General features: G+C 39.8%; 2 protein-coding genes across 2 annotated transcripts in view; both read right to left on the minus strand.

Annotated features, from left to right (window-relative positions):
- Positions 1-3,338, minus strand: part of kcnab1a (potassium voltage-gated channel subfamily A regulatory beta subunit 1a) — a 153,667-nt gene extending 150,329 nt beyond the window's left edge. The window contains exon 1 of the mRNA XM_033977601.2: positions 2,818-3,338. Coding sequence (XP_033833492.1) covers positions 2,818-3,065 — 248 coding nt within the window. The 5' untranslated portion in view covers positions 3,066-3,338. The remainder of the gene's footprint in view (positions 1-2,817) is intronic.
- Positions 3,339-6,990: 3,652 nt separating this feature from the next.
- Positions 6,991-22,962, minus strand: LOC117380668 (vomeronasal type-2 receptor 1). The gene is made up of 14 exons (XM_033977499.2): positions 22,742-22,962; positions 19,585-19,876; positions 18,215-18,457; positions 17,216-17,407; positions 11,123-11,245; positions 10,872-11,050; positions 9,956-10,076; positions 9,634-9,852; positions 9,439-9,562; positions 9,073-9,233; positions 8,792-8,987; positions 8,059-8,291; positions 7,734-7,933; positions 6,991-7,312 (listed from the first exon to the last, which is right to left on the minus strand). The coding sequence occupies exons 1-14, from the start codon at positions 22,960-22,962 to the stop codon at positions 6,991-6,993; spliced, it is 2,826 nt and encodes a 941-aa protein (XP_033833390.2).
- Positions 22,963-24,778: the final 1,816 nt, after the last annotated feature.

Consider the following 24,778-nt stretch of genomic DNA (forward strand, 5'->3'; position numbering starts at 1 on the left):
ATGATGTCGTAGCCAATGACAACCTCTGGAATAAGAAAACAAATCAAAATGGTCTTCAATATTATTTTTAACAACAAAGACTTATAATAATCACATGTAACACAAAAAATTCAAGCACTTCCTCCAAATTCTGAACTCTGCCGAAACCACATGTTTTTATTGACAGAGGACTGGCTGTAGACTTCTCCATTAAAAACACCCACACTGATCAAGGTGAATAGAAATAACTGAGTCTTGATTTAAATGTTATTAACTGCACGGCCCCATTGGGAAATATTTTTAACAACACTGGTTCTAGATTAACTTTCCATTTGACTATAATAGATAGTGAAAATGCCAGACTCAGCAGGGAATCCGAGAGATAGCAAAGTACTTGATAGGCAGTTGAATGTGAGGCTTAAATCGCAAATGATTGGAACAGAGCAAGCACGGATTAGCTGTTTAGAAGAAAGACGAGGACCGGCAGACTGAAATACTCGCGTGAGAAAAGTCTACATAAGCACTGGCTGAGCTGTTACTGGGGAGAATGGAGCCTATTACGGCAATACCACAAAGATGAGAATCAAAACAGTTTACACACCCAGCCATTTGTTGTGTCACCATGGCGTTAGAAGATGTCAACAAAAGCTAACGTGGTAAGACAGATGCTAGCTATTAGCATTATGAGCGGATCAGGTGACACACAAGTCTGAGCCCGAGGCTGTTCTGGCCCACAAATGACTGAGAGAGCTGACAATACTATTCATGTGTTTGTGACAAATGTGATAATTGTGTGCACATTAGAGCTGAACGATTAAATATATATAAAGAAGTCTGTCTGGTTTCTTTTTCTCATATTAATGGTACACTCTGTACCTTTTCCTGTGGTGAGGCCTGCATCTGCTTGCGTCCATATTGATGTTATTGTTTTCCAGGAATGTTCCAGAGTATTGCATTAAGATCCTCTATCTAGCATTTATTCTATGACAGTTTTTTACTACTCTACCTTGAAAAACATGCATTCTTGCTGGTAGCGGGATTCGGCCTACAAGTTGGACTGGTTGTCATCAATATAGAAATGTTTAAATCCATACTGCAGGACACTGCAGGTGCAGCAATAACATCTCCATGGAGACAAGCAGGTGGCGGGCCTTGCACCAGAAAAGTTACATAGTGTCCCTTTAAAGGAGTCAGCCACAATCCATAAGTGGGAGATCTACATAAGTTTTTGTTAAGGATTGGCACCATTAGCATTTTTTATTTATTTATTTATTTATTTATTTATCTAAAGTGGGAGAATCTAAAAGTTTCAAATCCATATTTATAAAGGCTATGTAGATTAGTTTATAAACTACTTAATTCTGCAATGGAATCTCAAAGGTGAAAGGTCAAACTCCACTAGGACAACTCAATAACATGTGGACAGAAGAAATCCAAACAACACCTGATATAGAACTTGCTTGCCCTAAGTGTGCCAGTGATGCAATAGGTCAGAAAAGGCTTGGGTGTTGGCATGGGGTCAGACAAAGCGCAGTCAATACACGGATGGGCTCTATGTTTGGTAAAAGACAAAAGAGGCAGTTCATAATAAAGACAATACAGTATTACAACAAAGTCATGTTCATGTCCTCTAAAAACTGCATAGATGCTATAGTGGAGGAATAGATACATTTAAGAAGATATGCTAGAGAGATATAATTTTACTTTTTACTCTTTAAGCACACTTTTAAACAGTTACTTAAACAACTTTACTTAAGTAGAGTTTTTCATGTTTTTTTTGCTCCAGTATCTGTACTTTTACTTAAGTAACAAAATCGTGTACTTCTTCCACCACTGTATAACATGCAACCAGACTCCTGGGTTTCAGATGACTACATCCTATAGGCCAGTGATAGCCTAATACTTAATTGATACAGATGGGGGCATCTTAAATGAATATTGTTAAAAATGCAGATTTTTGTTCTAATACATGGAGCTCTTGGTTCTAGTCAAAAATTGAATTGATATGGTTCAACATTTGTAAATTTACTATTTGGATATTTCATGGCCAAGTGTAATCAACAGGAAAAAGTGTCTCTTCCACCTGACCTGGGATTATGACATCATCACCAATTCCAATTTCTGATCACTTCACATGGACATAGCAAACAAGAATCTGATGTATACACTTAGCAAAAAATGCAAACCTGTGCAAGAAATTTTCATTTTCAAATTCCATGATTGTGCTGAGGCAACAATTGTATGAGATTCTAATTATGACCAGTGTGGAGTAAAGCTATCAACTACTAACATGCTAACCCGCACTTCCTACTTATCATACAATAAAATGCTTTCCAGTCAGATGCAGACAGCGCGCAGTGGAGTTATTTTGACCTCAAGAGCTGCTTAAACAGTTTTGTTTTGTTTCATTCACATGTTTAACACACAGTTCTTCTCTTAAAAAGAAAACACTTTGTTCCACCTTGTGATGTCATGTGTAATACAAGAAGTGCTCTACTGTGTTTTTAAACTTCAAACATCTTTACTAGAATCATTTAAATTTGAATTGCCTATCTTTACTGAACTAAAGGTCATAGCTGTTAACGTGAAAACTACAGCTTCATGACATCACAAGGTGGAACAGAACATTTTGATCTTTGGAGATACATGCAGACTAATAAACCAGGATTACTCAAACATTTGTGAATAAAACAAAACACAACTCCAGGTATGTTTTTGATGAGGTAACAGCTTTATAACATGGTTTAAAGCTCACCAGATTCCATTTTGTGTAATATAGGACCTTTATAGAAGATTTAAGTCCAATAGCTGATTTGCCAAAAAGTGCACTGGACTCACCTGTAGGGCATGCCAGTCTTGTGCGCCACCGTCTCCTCTTTGCCCAGGCCAAACATCTTCAGGTACCAGGTGGTCTCGATCTCCCGGATGAGGGAGGCCTTGTTGCGGGTCTGGGATTGCACTTTCCCGGCAGAGGCATTGCGCTTTTCTTGGGAGAGTCGCTTGGTGCTGCTCAGAGAAGCTACTGAGTGTTTGCGATGAATATGGGGAGGCTGGACACCACCACCGCTGCTCCGGGCCGCTAGCATGGCCCTCAAGCTTGCACTCCCACTTCAAGGTAAGAGGTCAAGGCAAGATTTTCAGATGTTTCTTCATCCACTCCAGATTAACTTATTTTGTTAATCTTTCATCTCTTCTGCAAAGTATAGATCGAATATTTGCAAGTCCTAAGGCGTCTTATTGATCCACTCCAGCTGAACTTCTCCACTGAATATCTTTCCTATCTCCACCTGTCCTGTGTTGACCTGTAGCACCTGTAACTAGTTTCTCGTCACGGTTTCTTGGTGTCAACTTGTTGCTATTCTTCCACTGTGCTGTCTTTATGTGCGTCCTCTGTGGTCTCAGGTCTCTTATAGCCTCATCCTGGCTGAAACAGGATCCCAGGCTGCTTGTCCCGTCACAGCCAGTGCGAGCCGAAAAAGAACGAGCCAAGTATGATCTCTTCACACGCTCACACAATGCAAACGTGATAGGGGCACACTCCATGGACTGTGCTTTCAAACAAGCTTCATTTCACACAGAAAAATAAGAAACAAAAATAGTGAATGTAATCTATACATTGCCAATGATGAGACTTATCTAAAGCTCCTATGTACTCTTTATGGACTCTTTTGTTCTTTTAGCCATGCCAAAAACATACCTGGAGTTGTGTTTTGTAGTAACAAGTAACCCTGCATTAGTCTGTCTATATCCTAAAAGCTCAAAATGTTCAAGCTGAAGTTTTCAAATGAACAGCTACCTTTTACCTTTAGTTCAGTAGAGATTGGCAATTCCAGGGGTGAAATTACCCAAATGATTATAGTGAAGCTGCATGACAACACATTAAGCATATGTGAATGAAACATGATGAGATGAGGAAGCAACTTTAACATATTCCACTAGAGCGTTCAAACCAATAAAACAGACCATTTTGTATCAGCAGATGAGTCCAGGTCATTACCAGTGCTGACACAAGGGGCAGCTCTATATTTACACACTAGAGAGTCTTGGGGTCTTAGCACTATTCCATTTGTCCTAAGACTCATTACTTGAGTAGGAAAAATATCATTACATAGTTTGTCTCTGTGGGTTGGTGATGGCTAAGGTGGATCCAGTTAATCCAGTACTTTCACATGGGGAGTCTGTAACGTGTAGTATATGTTTTGGAATGGTCAAAAGTAGCAGTTAACAGCTCTGTTCTTGGTGCTTGAGTGGCAAACGTCATTACTTCACTGTAGTTCTGGGTTCTCCGTGTGCAGTTTGCATACTTCTCGGGTTGTGTCGGTGCGTAGATGAGGTGCCCCAGCCACATTGAAGGATGGAGCAAATGCAGTGGTCAAATTTCCACACGGGACAAAGCGTACTTTAACCAGTTTCTCAACCTTAACTTGTGTGCAAAGTTTAATATTATGCAATCTGGTGGCAATCACTATGAGTGATTTAGACTCTAGTCTTAACAGTGACCATCATTTTTAATTAGTGATAAATTCATGTTGTAGTACAAATGTTGCAGTAAAGAGCAAACATTATGAGACAGTTAATGCTAATATTTACTATGCTGTAGGGCACACATGCTTAATGTCATCTCAGTGCGAAATGAACATAGCACTAATACCAGTCTTATTATCAGTACTATGACTGATCTATTTTCCTCCAGCAACTGTGACTCATGTACCTGAGTGTGAGTATGCACCTTCCACTGTCGTCAAGATCAAAGCTTCAAAAAAGTAAAAGAGATGTAAGACAAGACCAGTCATGTGCATTATAATAATTATAATAATGGCGCTGGTGGAGGCTCTCAGGTTTTAAGGGCCCTCTCACAATGACCACATGTCCAGACAGCCAGACATAAGTACCCAAGAGGTCAGACAAGTATTAAGACCTGAATTATTCACTGGGTTTCTCTCTGAGGGGCCTGTCCCATGGCCCGAGTAAGAAAGTCACACCTGTGGCTAGTCTTGTTAGTTTAATAATGCCTTATTCTTATACTGTGCTTTTCCAGATGCTCAAGTTGCTTTACGGTACTGGAAATCCAGCAGTCTCACATCCAAGTACTAACCAGGCCCAGCCCTGTTTAGATTCTAAGATCTGACCAGATTAGGCTATGACAAGGAGGTTTGGCCACAAGTTTATTTCCAAAATGGACAAAATGAGTTAGTATGACACAGTTAAACATGTAATAGAAGAGAGTAGACCAGTGTGGTCCACTTCTACAAAACACAGTTTCATAGTCGTCATTTTTGGTAGAACACAAATATATCAAATATTTCCATAATAAAACTTTTGAGGTTTTATGTTCTGGTTAAGGTTACCTAAATAATCCTAGGCCCTGAATGTGCACAAGCACACAGTATGAAAAATAGCAGCTCAACATATTATCTTACCTATATCAAAAATATTAAATTTCAATTGTTTCTTTTTTCTTTTATATTTAGGAAAAAAATGCACAATGCTTTAAGAGGGTTATCATTAGTGCAAGTCATTTGTGGAACTACCACTAATATTATTTTTTGACAAATTCAATATGCATGGAAAACAGACATCTCTGTAAAGCTGTTTCTTAATGCAGACAAAGCTTGGATAAGAATTCTGCTGCCCTCTACTGCCAATGCTGGTAAATGGACATAGCATAACTCCATTGCTATTAGCAATGTAACAATACCAGAGAATATAAAATGCTTCTGTTACGGCATTGTAGGCACAGCTGCACCTGCATCATTATAACATGGGAAAAGGCACAAAATACTCTGTTAAAGGTCCTATATAACACAAATTCAAATTCACTCTTGTGCTTTAAGCCATGTTATAATGTTGTTAACGCATCAAAAACATACCTGGAGTTGTGTTTTGTTTCATTCACATATATTTGAGCAACCATTTATTGTTAGTCTATCTAAGCTCAAAATGCTCTGTTCCCCCTTGTGATGTCATGAAGCAATAGTTTTCATGTTAACAGCTACCTTTTACCTTTTGTTCAGTAGAGATTGGCAATTCCAGGGCTGAAAACATCCAAATGATTCTAGTGAAGGTGTATGGAGTTTAAAAACACCATGGAGCACTTCCTGTATTACAATGTATTACGAGTGTTTTAAGTATGAGAGAAGAACTCAAAGCCTAAATTTACAGGGTTTCTGTGTGAAACATGTGTGAATGAAACCCTGGTATGTTTGTGATGAGGAAACAACATTATAATATAGATCAGAAAATAGCCTAATATGGGTCCTTTAAGTAAAAAATAAAACATTAAAAGTGCAGGTTTTCATGTTTTTCATGGCATACCTGCTGTTTGTGCCCAATCAGTGTTGCTACTCAACTCGGCTAGGGTCAGGGAGGTAACCAAAACCAGATGGAAAAATGGTAAAATAATAGCAATGTAAAAGATAACTTCACAAAACTGAGGTAAAATATGTACAATAAAATAACCAACTAAACTTAAAAAAACACAAAAACTACAAGTCTCAATAAAAACAAATCACAGCCTATAAACAGAATCAAGTGACAAATGAACACGAGACACGCATGAAGTACAAATAAACAAAGTAAACTAATGTCTCAAACACACAAAGCCAGACACATCAAAAGGACTGACACATACAAGTGACACACATACAAAATAGCATACTGGTCACAAAGGCCAGCAGCCTCAAGCAGGTGTGGAGAATCTCCTTAAATAGGGATTGGCCGAGTGGGAAAACAGTCCTCCAATCCACAGCGAGAGCTTGCACGGCTAGAATTCCATGGGGAAAGGGGACAGGATTTAACCTCACACAAAACATAACAGACCGATACTACAAAGGAAAAGAGTTGAAGGCTTAGGGCCATAACTTCAGGAAGTAAAGTCAGGCTATAAACATTGCCAAAATAAAAGTAAAAAACTAGAGTTTTTGTTAAATCTTAAATATTAAATTATGTATTATATCTGAGTGAAATTAGTCGTCTAACCTACTGTGCATAGTCTAATCATATGCACAGTTCCTAATCATCGATAGCTGTGGAGGCGATGGTTGAGTTGATGTCAGTGGCTGCTGTGCCCAGAGACACAGAGGTCCCAGTCAGGGCGGAGTCCCGGGGTTTGGAGCGCGTTCTGATCAGTGCCTCAGTGTTGCGTTCGGGTTTAACTAGGATTATGTAGCACTTTGGTAAGAAGATGCATGTAAGCAGTCCAAAGCTGGAGGCAAGAATTGCAAAGATCTGGACAGCCACCATGAACTTCCCCCTTGTGCTGAGGTAAGCTGGGACAAAGGAGATCCAAACGATGAAGAAGACCAGCATTCCAAATGTCACACACTTCCCCTCACTGAAAGACATGTATAAATAAATTTATACTCAAACTAAACTCTATTGCATCTATTCATGGGTTTAAGCTAGTTTGTTTTAAAATGTTTTTCAACATTCTGAAACCCATGGATTTATAACTCAAGAATGGGGTAACGAGTGACAAGACAGCATTTTACTAGTAAATAAATACTGGAAATTACAGTAACCATAATGTTAAATTTAAAACTAACAAACAAACTAATTCAATTTTTTTTTTTTTAAATGGTGCCAGGGAATCAGGCATACACATTTTTTTCTGTTAAAACATTGCTGCAGAAACTTAAAGCTTTGTAACTCTTTTACCCATTATTGCATGTATACTGTTACCCCACAATAACAAATAAATAAAATGCATAAATAATAATGCAATGGTGATTTTTGATACATGGAAAAATATATACTTGAAGTGGTCCTCCAGTTTGCGGGCGATGAAACCGAAAATGAAGGCGAGCAGAGCCAGCAGGATGTCGTAGGCGAAGATGCAACATATGAAGATCACGTTGCCCTCATGACACTCAAGAATGATCTTAATGTTCTGAGCCGATGTGTTCTTGATGGGGTGAGGGGGGAATGTCAGTAGCCACACAGTGCACGCTATGGCCTGGGGACAAAGGAATATAGTTAGATATATTGTTATTTCCAGCTATAAGCAGACTATAGACAGTATTTTCATGGTACCAGACTACCTCTATCAGTTGGGCCTTATTACTGTTTAGACTGTGATACCTGTAATAAAGTAGCCATAACAGCCATCGCCCTCTGGTGGCCACACGTAAGTTTGTCTTTCTCTGGGACTGCGCTCACATCGATGTTGTTGTTAGTGTTGGTTACTATGACGTCAGGACTGCCACTGCTGGCTGCTGCTTCAGCTGCAGCTTTGGCTGCTTTAGCAGCTGCTTTGGTTCTGGCCCGGGAAGCCTTCAAGGCCAGCGCACGCAGCATGAGCACCGCCGCCTTACCTGTTTAAAAACACACAAATGTTTTTTGAGTAGAGGTGGGAGGCATATTGAAAATGTTATAATATCGGAATCATTATATTTGATATATCCAAAAGTAGAATATGTAGAATATAATATAAGTAAAATTATTGACCAAACAAGGGTATAAAGTAATATTTCTCAACTTTTGTGGTTAGTTTTATGGTCCATTCACTTTTTGTGTGATATCTAAAACTCAACCAAAACATTTACAGGTGCAGTTTAGTACAGTCTTGATGTTTTCAAATATTATCTGAATATTGTTTTTGTGTTTTGTTTTGTTTTTTTTGTCAATATGGCCCACTCATAGCTGCATTGTAATATATGGTAAATCTAATCTAGAGAGTCGATGTGACTGCTGTACTAGCTTGAGATTTCTCTATCTTACCTATAGACTGTATAAAGAATATATATTACTGTATATATACATATTATTAAATTACATTATACACATTATTTATATATGCAGTCTATGATCCTACCCATGATGGATGACAAGCAGAGAGCAAAGCCCAAGGCCAGGGCCACTTGGCTGGTCATGCAGCTCCAGTGCTGAGGTCTTCCCAGGAAAACAATGGAACAGAGGAATGTCACCACCAGAGAGAAAAGCAGGCTGAAGCTCAGCATTGGGTCATTGGCCTTCACCAAAGGAGTGTTCACATTAACTATAAACACCACCTACAATCAGAACACAGGAAATCTAGTGTGTCCAAATCATGGTTCATATTATTTATAGGTAAGAGATAGAGCCAGTGAACCTCACCCCAACAGCGATGGTGAGGAAGGCCCCAAACGCAGAGATGACGATGAGGGTGATGCCGAGGGGCTCTCCAAAAGCCAAGAACTCAATGATCTTAGGCACACACTCATCATGGGCCTTGTTGGACCAGTAGTCCTCATGGCACAGAATGCATTCTCGAGCATCTGTCAGTAGATGACATAGACTGTATAAATATAAATGTTATATATACAGTACGGTAGAAGAAAATGAGTCACTGACTGAATCATTTTTTCTCAGCTTATTCCTAATAAGGGTTATTTAAAGACATAAACTGAAACATTTACTTGAAATGATATTACTACTAAGAAATAAATATAAACAGTCGAAAAACATATTTCATCTACTAACTGGTCAGGTTACTGATCTCTCCATCAGCACATGGGATGCAGTCAAAGCAGCAGACCGGCTCTCCTTGGCGGATTCCTTTCCTGGTGCCTGGTTGACAGTTTTCACTGCAGACTGACTTTGGAGGCTAAAACAAAATGTACTCAGGTGAATACAAACTAGTAAATACATTTGCATTTAAAGAGGTGCAGAGCTGACCGTGGGCTCCTGGCTGTTCCATATGATTGAGTCATTTCTGATGATCATGCTGTTATTTGCTGAGGCGTTGTAATGTCCCACAGTCACATAGAAGACCTCCCCGTCACTGTTTACCTGCCAGTTAATGATGTCATAGTAGGCCTCCACTTCTCCATCGTCAAAGTAGATGCTCTCCCCTGTTGGCACTGTGTACTCCACATTCTTCATGTAGTACATCAACTGCAATACAAAGGAATGGTGATGCACATGAACGAAGCAAAAGACAAAACATAGGGAGGATGTGGGTATTATAAAGAATGTAAAAACACATTATGGGCCTTACCTGCCATGGTTCGAAGCTGGATATGTTAGCACAGGTGTTCCCGGTGAATGGCCCCTTGCCCTCCTCGCAATGTTCCAGGTTGTGTAACGCATGGGCCACAGCATAGACTGCTTTATAGACACTATTTGTGTAATGTAATGAATACACCAATGCAATTTCATTCATAATCATACAGCCTCAAATACTATTAAAGCATAGATCATCATTATTTTCAATGGTGAAAGAAGTAAACAGTATAGATACTGGAGCAAAAAATACTCAAGTAAATGTAAAAGTATCACATGAAATAAATTATTTAAGTATTAAAGTACTTGTTTAAAAATGTACTTAAAGAGTAAAAGTACAAGTATTCTGAGAACTTATAATGCTTCAAATGTAGTGTTTTCTATAAAGATTTGTGCTGAATTTTGTTTAATAGAAACCACTGAATCGATCTTTTTAATGTAACTGTTTTTCTTTGTATATATAAACTACAAATGTGTAAAAAAAAAACAAAAAAAACAAAAAAAAAACCCTCAACTGTTTCCGCAGGTCCCAAACAATTATATAAAAAATACCTTTACTTTTCAGTTCAGTTAAAAATGTATTGGAGTCAAACGTACCCACTCTCAAATGTAGTGAAGTAAAAGTAAAAAAGTATCCACTAAAAAACATACTCAAGTAAAGTACAGATACCTACACATTTTACAAAATACAGTACATTACTGCTTTTACTTTGTTAAGTTCCACCACTAGTTATTTTAGCATAAATGACTAGTAATTTTTTACTTGACACATGTTCTAAAATGTTTCTTATCCATGAAATTGTGCAAATAATTCTTGATATATCAAACAAAATAGTTAGTCAAAATGTTCGACAAAGTCTAAAGATTCTAAAACAATACCTTGCCTAGTACACATGTCTTATGGATCTTACCTGTAGGTGATTCGTAGCTGTGAAACGTCCCAGTATGTGTTATTGATTTTGTTTAGTAACTCCAGTCCTGAGCACATGCCCCCAGGCACTCCCGCTCGGGACAGTGTGCTGTTGCCCTGACTGGCCCATAGCCTGGACTGCTTAAGAGCACTGTTGAACCTTAGTGTGCACTGAAAGTACTGCAAGGCAAAACAATGTTCGATCATTTTGTGGGCAGAATCTTTACAGGTTAATGCTTAAAAGGCACTCACCGTTTCCCAGAATTCCTCTGTAAGTGGATCATATGGGTCCACATCCAGCAGATATTCCTCTAGACCAGGTATATCAGCCATTTTCACTGCAAACCCCAGGGTCCCACCAAGCAAAGAGCTCACCTGGTTATAAACGAATCACAATCACATAAGTTAAGCATTTGATGAAGGTACTTTGTGTTCCTATTGTCAGTCATCATTTTGATTTACAATTTGTCATAATATTCGATTTATTTCACATGTAGGTGCACAATGTATTTTTTTGGATTTTGATTGATGCTTTGCTTATAATTCCATATAATTCCACTGTATATCACTCATTTATATATGTTCATGGAGGCAAACAGGTGACACCACCAACCCAAGTTACAAGTAAGATCTGTGGAAAGGTAACCCCAGTCACAGTATGAATGCATGTTTTTTGTTGTTTTTTTAAATGTATTTTCCCGTTGTAATTCAGTAAATGCATGTTAGATCAGTTTAATGTAATGCTAAGAAACATTCATAGCAATGCAATGATAATGGAGACAAGTCGGTAACTACAGCAGAGTATAAGCAGCACATTTTTAAAAAATGATTATGCAGAGTCGTAAAGTCGTAATTTTTACGAGAATAAAGTCACAATTTTATGAGAATAAAGTCGAAGCCAGTAAAAATCGTAATTTTATGAGAATAAAATCATAGTAAAGGTAAAGATTACATTTTATTACTTAGGGACTGTCAATACACTGCAGACCAATTTGGTCTGTTGTGTATTGACAGTCCCATGACCAGAGTGCAGAAGAATGGTGCTTAAAACCTATGTATAATGGATTTGCAACTTTATATTGCTGGTCTTTTAAACATTAACAACTGTTGAATCATTTCCCCTGGAATGACCCCCATGTGACAATCAAGCAAAGCAAGTTTATTTGTATAGCACAGTTTGTACACAATGTAATTCAAAGTGCTTCACAGAATAAGTAAGACACAATACAACTAATTAAAACATGAATAATCATCATAAAATTAACATTAAAAGAGAAGACAAGAGTGCAGAATAAAAACTATGCACAGCTAAACAGAACCGTTTGGAGCCTGGATTTAAAGATTGTCAAAGTAGAGGCCTGTCTCACATCTTCAGAAAGACTGTTCCAGGTTTTCGCTGCATAAAACTGAAACACTGATTCCGCATGTTTAGTCCTGACTATGGGCACCAGCAGGAGGCCAGTCCCTGAAGTCCTCAGAGCACAAGATAGTTCATATGGCACTAACATGTGGGAGATGTACTTTGTTGTTAGGCCATGGTACACAAGCAGAGCTGCTTTAAGTCTATTCTCTGAGCTACAGAAAGCCAGTACTGGAGACAAATGCATGGATAAGTCTCTACAAGTCTGTTTTTGACAGCATACCTTTGATTTTTGCAATGTTTTAGATAGATGTTTTAGAAAGCTGCAGATGTTATTGATTTAATATGGCTGGAATTAAACTATCGCTGTGTAAAACCAGTGCTCTCACAGCTCCACATGCCCATAATGAGGGGCTTAAGTTATCCACAATGAGCACATCTTTGAACGGTGCTTGTGCAAAGTGCCCATGTTTAAAACAGCAGATAAGCAAAGCTGAGCGGAGTGGCGTAGGGGTGAAGACTCCTCCATCTGTTTGCAGCTTGGACCACAGCCTGTTCCCTGCCTATGAGCCCCAGGGAGCACCATGCACTGCAAGCTTTTCCAAGGAGACAATGTAGACAATGTACTTCATTCAGCAGTTTGTGATTGATGTGCACAAGCAGAGAGGTGGCAGCTAAACTATGGTGCAGATCTGTCTAATAACTCACAAACATTTGATTTGGAATGTGTAAAATGTCAGTATTTCAAAGTTTGATATCCTTAATGGGCATTTATGTAAGCTTTTCATTCATCCAAGTGCCAGTCTTTTGTGGTCTGTGTTCGCTTTGATTCAGCATGAACCCTTAAATCATTAAATTACTATATATAAACTTTATTTTTAGTGAAATTACTTCTCATTCTTCTATTACTTTTTTTTTGTGTGTGTGCGGCTATTTTAATCTAAAAATATTATAACTTTATTCTCCTAAAATTTCGATTTTTTTCTGGCTGTGACTTTATTTTCATTAAATTACAACTTTAATGTCAAAATGCTATATAAAATATTGTTGCACTGCTCGCATATTTTATTTTTTCAGTGTGACCCTTATACTCTGTGTAGACCATCCCTGTGTGAAAAGTTACATGAACCTTTATCAGTTGCGGTGTAAATTCATATCCAGTAGATGGCACTGTATGCAATCTTTTCACTATTTTCGCACCATTTTGAGACACAAATACTGAATGTTTTTGCTGTACGCTATCTCCATGTTGTTGTTTGTGTTCCATTGTACAGTTTGACAAGACCCTGATAGTGTTAGTTCACAGTTAGAGGTTTTCTGATCTATGACAGAATCCTGTTTTAGACAGTTTAGTTTCCATGCACAGAATTTGGACATGGTCAGATGCTAATTGGACATTTGTGTCCCATCAAATTTTTTGTCCTGAATAAAACGTGCTGCGTGAGTCCACAGAAATTTGAAAGATTTTCAAAAACAGCTCAGTTGGAGATAGAGGTGGTTCTTTGCAGCTCTGTTTTGGGTACAATGTGTAGCAGATTTTGTTCATGTTAAATGTGTTAAATTCCCCCCCCCCCCCCCCCCCCCCCCCGAAAATAAAAAAATCACTCTGTAGTTAAAAAATTAAAAAGCCTCTATTATAGCATGGCAATTGACATAAAATAAAGCATTTGAACACAGTATGGCCTTCCTCAGGGTACAAAGAGTTTTGTTCTTTATTAGAAAATTCTATACGATTGTGAGATATTAGATCACATGTGTCAAACTCAAGGCCCGGGGGCCAAATGCGGCCCACCATGTCATTTTATGTGGCCTGTGGCAAGGTAAATTTAAATGTATGACTGTCTTAAAATGTCAGTTTATCAGGAGTTACGCAGTTACACAGTGTCATGATGTGTGCATTGTCTGTCTCCCTGTGTGCTCTCCCCCTCCCCTACCTGTCTGAATCCGGAGCTGGGCGGAGTTCCTACTCCTCGCGTGCGCACCTGGAGCGCATTAGCACAATCATCACCACCTGCTGTCGAGTATATGAGGGCTCGGCAGATGACACTCGGAGCCAGACCGTCCGCGTGTAAACGTGAATGTTCCAGCTCAAGTTTGTATCTCGTTACCTGCCTACTCATGTCTTACTGGATTTTGCTGTTTCCCAGATTCCTGCTCCCTCGCTCACTGCTGCTCCTGACACTGCGCTCCAGCTCCGGTACAGTCCACCCCTCGCCTTCGCCTCCTGTCCTGTCTTGGTCTCCAGACTGCTTCTCGTCTCCTGTGCTGGTCCTCGCTCTCTGGATTACTCCTGCCCGGTTCCCCCTGGTCTCATCTCCGGTCCTGTCTCGCCCCGGCCCTGGCTGTCTCCGTGTCTGCTCCAGACTACCCCTGCTTGGCTTGCTCTGTTCCTGAGTCCGATCCTGTCTTCGTCTGGTCCTGGTGTTCCCCGTTTCTGCTCAACACTCTGCACGCCTGGTTCGCCTCCCGTGTGTTTAATGAACTATTGACTCTTATTATTCCACAAACTGTTTATAAACACTGTAAAATTGCCCCAAGTCTGCATTCCTTGGTCCGCTCCTGTACCTGCCGTTACAACAGAACGGTCTGGCCCAAACATGGACCAAGCGGACTCAGGCCCAGACCAGTCACTACGACAAGCGTGTTCCCACCAGGGTGTGATTATTGGACAACATGATCAATCCATCCGGACCTTGTTGTATTTTAATCAGACTTTAACTCAACAAGTGGCCCAGCTTACCAATCAAGTTGCCGCCCTGCTCGTTGCCCTATCTGCTGCACCCGGAGCTCCACCCGGAGCCATATTCAGGTCAGCCCAGCCTCTGCCGGGGGTTTTTGTTCCAATGCATGTTCCTGTTCCAGCAGTGCCCCACTCGTTTTAATTCAGAGGCCTCCAAGATCCGTTACATTTGTGGATTACTCCGGGGAAGGGCTCTCCAGTGGGCAGAGGCACGATTGGCAAACACACCGATAGACAATTTGAACTTTAATGACTTTATTTCCGCCTTCAAACTGGTCTTTGATCACCCGCACTATCAGGCCAATGCTGCGTCCCGGCTGCTGAGTCTTGACTAGGGGTCCCGGACGGTGGCAGACTACACCATCGAGTTCTGGACGCACGCCGCGGAAGTGGACTGGACGGATAGTGCGCTCCGTGCCGCCTTTTTATGGGGGCTTAACGAGCACCTGAAGGACGAATTGGTGTCTCGCGACAAACCCCCTGACGTACGCGCCCTTGTTACTCTGACCCACCGGATTGACAACCGGCTACGGGCGCGCCAGAGAGAGTGAGACCGGCATCCCAGAGAACAATAATAGACTGAGGCTCAATGCCAACCTGTGTTCGTTCAGAGACTTTACCTGTTTCAGCGCTCGTGGATTCTGGAGCAGAAAGGGATTTTATCGATGCCCAATTAGCGGAGCAGCTCGGCGTCAAACTGGAGCTCTTGGAACGCCCCCTTAGCGCCCAGGCTCTTAATGGACGTTTCCTGGCCCACGTCACGCACATTACGGAGCCTGTCACGGTGGTCTTGTCCGGCAACCACCGTGAAACCAGATGTTTCCATGTACTTTCCTCCTCTGCCTCCCCTTTGGTTTTGGGCTACCCCTGGCTGCACACGCATAACCCCGTCTTTGATTGGGACCGGGGTAGAGTTTCTGGATGGAGCCTCAAGTGCCACGCCCAGTGTCTTCTGTCCGCCATGTCCCCCGCGGGAAAGGCCGGTTCCTCTTCGGACGTCCCGAACCTGTCTGCAGTCCTGGCTGAGTATCAGGACCTCGGGGAGGTCTTTAGCAAGGACAGAGCACTTTCCCTACCTCCGCACCGCCCTTATGACTTATAAACGATGTCCTGCGTGACTTTCTAAACCCCTTTGTCTTTGTGTATTTAGATGACGCTTTTCCAAGGCCGCCCACTTTATTGCCCTGCCTAAACTGCCGACAGCCAAGGAAACTGCTGACCAGCTTATCGCTCAGGTTTTCCGTCTCCACGGCATCCCGGTGGACATCGTGTCTGATAGGGGGACCCAGTTCACCTCCCAAGTGTGGCACGCCTTTTGTGAGGGATTGGGTGCTACGGTCAGTCTCACATCCAGCTTCCACCCGCAGTCCAACGGGCAGACGGAGCGGGCCAACCAGGACCTTGAATCAGCTCCCCGATGTGTGGTCTCCGCTAATCCTGCAGCCTGGAGCTCTTACCTGCCCTGGATAGAGTATTCTCACAACTCCCTAGTGAGCTCGGCCACCAGCATGTCTCCCTTTCAAGCCTCCCTTGGATACCAGCCCCCGCTCTTCCCCACAGAGGAAGGGGACCTCGCGGTTCCGTCCAGCACCACCTCCAGTGCTGCCGCACGGTCTGGAGGAAAACCAGGGCTGCCCTCCTTCGGGCAGGGGCGCGCACCAAAGCGGCAGCGGATCGCCACCGTTCCCCGGCATACCAACCCGGCCAGGAAGTGTGGCTGTCATCAAAGACCATCCCGTTAAAGACCAACTCCCGCAAGTTGTCTCCCCGTTTCCATGGGCCTTTTAAAATTAAGAAGGTCATAAACCCGGCCGCGGTGCAGCTCCAATTACCCCCGTCTCGCCGGATCCACACGACATTCCACGTTTCCCAAGTTAAGCCTGTGACAGCCCTCGGTGAAATTGAGTTTGACACCCCTGTATTAGATCCTATAATTATATATAGGACTATATAAGATGCTATAGTAAAGCTCATGGGTCTTGTTAGAAATAAACAAAAAGCCAAAAAAAAATTTTATATGCTAAAAATACTAAAAAATATGGTCTTTTTTTTATATGCTAAAAATATTAAAAAAGAGTTGGTAGAAGGAGACTGGTTTAAGTAACAAGTAATGTTTACCAACTGACAACTATAAAAAAGATCAATTAGAATTCTATTGAGTACTATGCAGTTATTTTAAGGCTTCCTCTCAAAGAAAATTCTATTGCAATTTAATGACAATAAAGAGCAGTGACGCAGATCTTACCCCAGGCTGGTTGATGAGAGCGGAGGTGATCCAGGCCTCGCTGGCGATCCAGGTTCGATTGGTGACGTTGTGCCGCAGCAGTTCTCCGATCAGAGGGCTCAGGTCCACTTCAGAGGAGAACACCACGATGATCTTGGCTGTGGACTCTACCACCGTCTCGACAATGCGCTGGATGTCCTCAGGAGAGTGCACCTAAACACAGGAACAATGAGCCCTGTATAAACGGAGTGAGATGGACCGTAAATTTGGCTTTGTAACCAGATTTTTATGTAACACATGTTTAAGAAAATACCAGGTTCCCGTTGTGTGGGATCCATAAGAGCAATACTTTATTAATTTATTAATTTATTTAGAGCTGGGCTGTCAAACACATTTTCACCGAGGGCCAAATGATATAGATAGATAAATAGATCAGAAATGGCTGCTCTCAAAGGGCAAATGTAAAATAAATCTAACAAATTTTATAACTTGTTAATTAACTGTTTCTGTATTTATTAGTTATTCAAGTTACAAATGTTGCATATGCATTTGCCTACTAAAAACATGGCTGTATAACTGCGTATCTCCTGATAAATTGAGATTTATGACCATCACACCTTTTAATTTACCCTGTGGAGGGCCACATTTGGCCCGCAGGCCTTGAGTTTGACACATGTGATTTAGAGAGAGGCATAGAGAGACAGGGTTTGTTTAATGCAGTGATATAGGTGTGACAGGTTTTGAGCGAAGGTTTACACTGTGCTTTGGGTTTTATGTAACCTATTTATTAAAAGGTCCTCATATTTTAATAGAAACAGTGTATGATCTCAGAAAATAATACCAACTCTGTCAACCTAATAATTCAAATACAATGGTCCACTATGCCTTTGTATCTTTACAGTGTTAATGCCAGTTTTACTTTAAAGGAGACTCTAAGAATCCTACTTGGTTACACCAGTCTATTGTTGAAAATAAAACCTATGGATCTGCATATGGAAAACACTTGGAGTATGTGTGAACCTTAGGTAGAATCTCAGAGAAGGAGATGCAGACGCCAGCTTCCTCCACTTGCTCTTTGAAATCTTTGATGCCGTATTTGCCGTAGTCGTCGTCCGCAGCGATGGTGCCCACCCATGTCCAGCCAAAGTGCAGTACGAGCTGGGCCATGGCTGTGGACTGGTACATGTCATTGGGGACCGTTCTCAGAAAAGTGGGGAACTGGAACTTGTTATTCAGAGCGCTGCAGGTTGAGCAGTAACTGATCTGCAAACAAGAAATACCAATATTATGTGTATTCTAATATGTAAGTGCCTTTATGTAAAAACTGAAAAAAATAATCAAGGACTGTAACAATTGATTTATTGTACATTTGAAATTTGGAGTGCACAAGAAGTCCAATGGTGACCCCTTGTGGTGACCTGTTATAGTAATTTTCAACTGTTAACAATTGAAATCAACCAACCCAAGTCATAGTTTACATTCAAAGTGATTTTCAGAATTCTATAATGTGATGGTGTCATAGTCTCAGATGGGGGCAAGAACCAGAGTTCCCTATTAATTACATTGTACTTCACTATGAAATATCTAAAAGGTAAATTCACAAATGCTGAACTTTGACTGTTTGACAATTTCTATCACTGACTAACCAAGAACCCGCTCAAAAATCAGCATTTCAGCAATATTAATTTTATCTTCCCTTCATCTGTATTAAATATTATTGGCCCATATAATGCTATGATGTCATCTGAAATCCAACTATAGAGATTTAATGATTCAAACTTTAAAAATAAATAAATTATACCATTCATACATACAGTTACTATTCATTTAATTTGTGTTTTTTTAGATTCTAGAATGTGATTATGTTATACCGATGAAATATAGAAAAGGCACATTCACAAATGCTGAACCTGATCATTTCAATTTGTGGCTATACCCATCAACTTTCTGTTACACAAAAATGGAAATTTTAACAATATACATTTTTGCAGTCCCCATGTCTATTAGCTTTTATAATATTGGAATATAGAATGTTGTGATTATGTTATGATACACAGTAGGGCTGTCGAGTAAAGGAATTCTTGGTTGATTAAGCTCACGTCCTGTGAATCAATTTGTCGACTAAAAAGAGGGGGTGTCAAAAGCTTTCATGTATCCAAAATGAGCTCACAAGGCCACACCTGCATGGGAGTTCATGCAGAAACTATTCTTTATGCATCATGCATCTATATAAAGATATATTAAACTTATAATATAAATCTAAATAAAGCAATTAGTTGACTAAAACTCCATTGACCGACTAAACAACTAAAGACCTACAGCCTCCAAAATGCACCTCACATACACTACAGATAAAAAACATAGCCTGGTCCAGGTAATTGTGCACGTACTTGTGGAAAATGATAGAGCCCCATAATCCTGGCTGTAGCAATAGAGAGATCAGATCCTCCTGCCCCCACCAGAGCACCCAAGGGTGGGCCAGAGCCACAGCGGTAGTTGGGTACAGCCTCATCCTGTCCGGTCAGATAGGTGAGGGTGCCCTCCACGGCCTTGGAGATGGTGAAACAGGAGTCGTAGATGACATAGCCCAGGTCAGTCTTTGGGAGCAGGTCCTGTCTGTTGTTAATCTCGTTAATGGCAAAAAGCATAGTTTGGGTCCAGCGGAACGCCCGAAAGTTAAAACTGAAAATGTAAAATGCAGATAAACAAGTAAGTTCTACATAAAAGTTGTATATTATAGGTTCTTGTGTTTTTTTAATTCTTACTTGCTTTGTTGGGATAGTACCTGTGGTAAATATTTATCATAGTCTTACATTGGTTAAGTGTCAGTTTGTAAAGAAAAACTGAAAGACAAAGAAATGAAAATACAGGAAGTAGGCGTAGCACAGAGTTCTAAAGCAGAATACCTCTATGTCATAAATCCACAAAATTCTATCCAAAATGCAGGACCACAATTTTCCAACAACTAAAACATTTATTATGCAATATCAGTGTTGCTGTTAAGTATTTTCAGTTGTTAAATCATAACTATTGTGTAAATTAGATGAGTCATGGTTGCTAGGTAACAGAATCACCTCAATGCATGTCACATCTGCTGCCCATATCCAACCAGGAAGCAAAATTAGAGACTTAACCAAAATGTAAAAATTATGGAAAACTAGGTCAATTATTTTCCATAAACTTTAATATATACTTGAGTTAACTATGTTTTAGTGAAGCGTATAATCTACTCTGTCATATACGACATCAAGAACATGAAATACGAGTTCCATTCAGCAGCTCTTTTTTTATTTCATTTCACTATTTGCCAGAGGGGACCAGTTGCCCAGGTGACTGTATTTTGTATTTCTCTTTTTTTTGTTGTTGTTGTGAGGCACTTATGTGTGTGAAAAGTGATTTATATGTGTCAGTTTTTATGTCTGGAAGGAGCAGTGTGGGAGTCTGAATATCCCAGCAGTAAGTGACACATTGACAGGACTCAAACTGGGACTGGTTTCCCTCTGGTTTGTAGGGTCAGTACCTGAGCCACAACTACACTACTGCAACTTCTACAAATACTCTAGCACATGTTTTTGTTTTTTTAAATTGCCAAATATTAAAGCCTCAGTGCTTCTATAGATCATGTTCATGTTCAAGATTTTGATGATACCATAATCTCAGATGGCGGGCAAGGGCTTATAACTTTACGGGAGATTTAAAGAAACATCAAATGTTATGATCCCCAAATGTAGAACCTTATTTATTTGTGACTTGATTCACAGACCTGCCATATTAATCTCATGGCTTAAAGGTACCATACATAAGTTTATTTGATTTTTTTTTTTCTACCAGTAGATAGCACATGTGACCGCCCCCCTTCACCTCACCTGTGCTCTCAGGTCTTCTGTCATCAGACTACATCAACAGTGTAATTACGGATGGTAGCTTTAAAGTTCTTTTGATTGACGACAGTAACGTCTTTGAGTAATAGCACCACTTTTTGAAGCTATAATATAAAAAGAAAATAACTTTTATTTATTTATACTGAGAGAGAAAACATTGAACTTTGTGCTAGTTTTTGTTTCATGTGGATAGGCCCAGTAATTACACAGATATTAATCAGAAGCCATAAACAAATCTGTAATCTGACTGTTATACAGGAAATTCTAGCACAGAGCTGTCCTCCAGCTCACTTTTAAACTACACGTGTTGTGATGTCACATGAACCCAGCCTATTGGGCTTCTCCTCCCTGTTGACTCACCCACACAGCCCACTTAAGCTAGAGGAACGGGTGGTTTTGTCAGAGGTAGAAACAAAACTGCCCATCACCAACACCATGGCATTGGTTTGCTTTTAATTCTGAATGAAGAAAAGTCAGACCGCCTTGATCAAATTACTGCTTTTTTGAGGATGCTTCATACACATATCCATGTGTATCAGAGTAATGCAAAATTAGAAGTGCTGCCATAGCAAAGAATCATTTTGAATGGCCAAGAGTCATCAAAAAGGCACCCACAAACAAGAAACTGAAACCCATGAAATCAACTTTACGCATTAAGATATGTCATTTTAAAGACAAGAAAAGCAAAGACAATGTTTGAAATGCTCCATAAACGGTAATGCGTCAGCACTTCTCAAATGAGACATCAGGTCTATATATGATTATGAATCATGTTTGCTGCAGCAGCTAATTGGCCCCTGGGGTTCTGCTCTTTGTCCTTTTGTAATACCAAGAACTGTTTCATATGAGTGAGCTAATGCAAACTGGAAGATATTGTCAAGTCTCTGTCCTTGGTCAGGGGAGGTTTTATTAGAAATGATATAGCAACTCGTGGTTTGAGACAAATGATTCCTTCCTGATATGATACTGTAACGCTATTCCCCATTCAAAAGATTTAGTTTTGAATTGCGTTACTGCTATTGTTCATGACAAATCCTTCAAATCAGCAAGGAACCCTTATGACTAAAACATTAAATTGATTTTGTTTTTTATATAACAAATAAATCAGTTCACAAGGCATGGCACTAATAGGCCTCCGTGCACTGCTGTTAACAAAAATCTCATCACATATGTAAACAGGTGTAGTATAATAATAAGACCCATGCAGGTGGGATAGTTTGTTCTCTGTATAGGATATTCTAGTAGTAGTAGTAGTAGTAGCAATAATAATAATAGTAGTAGTAGTAGTAGTAGTATTAGTAGTAGTAGTAGTAGTAGTAGTAGTAGTAATGTGTTCCTATAAGTGCTCATGTTACATTAGAATAATTTAGAATTAGATGCAAGTGCCCAAGAATTCTGAGTACCATTGCAAAAACAAGAATGAAGTATTGGCCAGAAAGAAGAAATATGAAAGATTCCAGGATTCAAGGTCATAGTTGACTGGAAACCAAAAGGGAAGAAACAGGAAGGTGGGTAACGGAAGCAATGGTTAAAACAATGGAAGAGGACGCCAAGGCCCCAAAATGTCTTGCTAACCATCTTTCAGAAACTAAAAAATGAAGATTGGATCACATTTCTTGAAGCATTCAAAAAAATAGCTGTAGTAATAGGTTATATTGTGTCTTACCCCTCACAGCCAGCAGACACCGGGACCCTCGAAGTGTTACCATCACTGGAGGCTATTCGCATGTGAATGGGAAACATGCCCCCAATCACCACCTTCTTCTTGATATCCTTGTATCCACTCAGGTTGAACTTGGCCTTCAGGTTGCAGGTGGCCTCTGCCGAAATAGAGAGAGGGAAGAAAGAAAGCAGACAAAAAGATAGAACACAGAGCCAGACTTCCATGTTGTGTGAACGCTCCAGTGCTGGATGTGATAGGTAGAGAAAAACATGCAAGTGTGACAGGTGTCTACTACCATCTCTGGGGAAATGCCTGGAAGTTACACAGCAGCCAATGCAAAGAACAGTAGGTTAAATAAGTACTGCTCTATAATCAATTTTATACAGATGTAATTATTTGAAGGCACACATCAGTAATATAAAGTGGAAAAGTGAATTTAACCCATAAGAACCCAGACCCATTTTTCCTTAAAGGAAAATTATGTGGGATATACCACAGACCAAGTAGACTGCATAGAACACATTTCTGCAGTGTTTGTTACACTGGTGTCACTGTGGGTTCTTATGGGTTAAGGGATATGTGTGTAAATAAGGACTATTCTATAGTTGTTAATCACAAGCGCCAATATCATATAAACTTATCAAATCGACTTTTCACTTTTTATATATTGTTAGATTAATATTGCACATTATAAAAATGTAATAAAATACTCAAGTTAAATCAATTTTTTTTTGGTCAAAAAATAAACTAAATTATACTTAATTATATACTTAATTATAAATATATCTGCTATTTGGCCTGGAGGAGGATCTTCTCTTGCTTGTAGTCAAAAGAACAACATTTCCATGGAACAACCTTCCACTGTATAGCATAAAAAGTATCTCCATGGAGAATGTTGCATGGCTTTAAATTTCTATTTCCATGGAATTATGCAGCTGATGTGTCACCTTCAGAATGCTGCATACCGTACCCTCTAAGAAATTTGAGTTCAAATTGTATATTTAATTTTTACATTTTATATATATATATATTTTCTTGTGTCAGTTTACTGAGGTGCCACAGGCTATAGATGCTAATTGGCAGCTGCATGTGTTTACTTGCACAGGCTTGGCACAACATTGTGGCATTGCTACTGTTCCAAAAAGGCTGGGGTCCCTTGGGTGCAGGTCTGTAGCTTGCTGATGGGTGACTCAACTTGTCTTGTCATGTTTGATAGTCCCCTGGGAGACTAACTTACAGTATTTACAGTGGCCTACACCTGAGCCCTTCTTTAGCACAAGCCATCTATTATTATATAAGATTAAAGTTAACAGCCACAATAATGCACTTGGCTTAGCAATAGCTAAGCTAGTTTGTACTGAAATGCATTTTACAAACCCAATGTACTTTGCAAAACCAGCCATTTGCAGATTCTATCAAGTTTACAGGTGTTTAACAGAACTTTGTCCCCCTTTGACTTGAGTAATTCTTTCTTAATTTTACTTTTGGCACTTCTATTACTTTTTTTTGCTAAAATTGAGTCTCCATTTAAAATTGAAACTGAAAAAAATATTATTTCAATATTCTGGTCAAAGTGGAACATGAACCACAAACTAAGGCTCCTGACCTGAACAAGAAATCATTGTGATGTGCTGCACATAACTTAAATAATGTTGGGACTTGTTTTCCTCTGTTGTTCCTGACACCTGTTTAAACATGGTTTGCTTCTACTCTTCTCTATTTTCTGAGCAAAACGAACCATTTCTTAATGGTATTCTAATAAAGATCGCCATCCATCATGTTGAGTATTTAGGTAAATCTCTGGTAGGAAAGTAGTATTTGAATCACTTATGAAATGATCTAATGTGACATTAGGCAAGGCAAGGCAACTTTATTTGTATAGCACAATTCGTACACAAGGTAATTCTAAGTGCTTCACAGAATAACAAAGACATTAAAATCACACAAATCAAAACATAAATAATCACAAATAATCATCATAAAATTAACATTAAAAGATAAGAGTGCAGAATAAAAACCTTTCAGTCGTATGCACAGCTA

The sequence above is a fragment of the Periophthalmus magnuspinnatus genome, chromosome 13, assembly GCF_009829125.3.
Source record: "Periophthalmus magnuspinnatus isolate fPerMag1 chromosome 13, fPerMag1.2.pri, whole genome shotgun sequence".
Taxonomy (NCBI): Eukaryota; Metazoa; Chordata; class Actinopteri; order Gobiiformes; family Gobiidae; genus Periophthalmus; species Periophthalmus magnuspinnatus.

What these genes read in the sequence shown, in the direction of transcription:
- LOC117380668 (XM_033977499.2), bottom strand. Translation starts at nt 22,962, where the DNA reads ATGGAAGTCTGGCTCTGTGTTCTATCTTTTTGTCTGCTTTCTTTCTTC. An exon ending in GGAACAGCCAGGAGCCCACG is followed by an intron (nt 9,563 to 9,633) that starts GTCAGCTCTGCA and finishes ATTTTGTTTTAG; the next exon opens with CCTCCAAAGTCAGTCTGCAG. An exon ending in AGAGATCAGTAACCTGACCA is followed by an intron (nt 9,234 to 9,438) that starts GTTAGTAGATGA and finishes ATCTACTGACAG; the next exon opens with ATGCTCGAGAATGCATTCTG.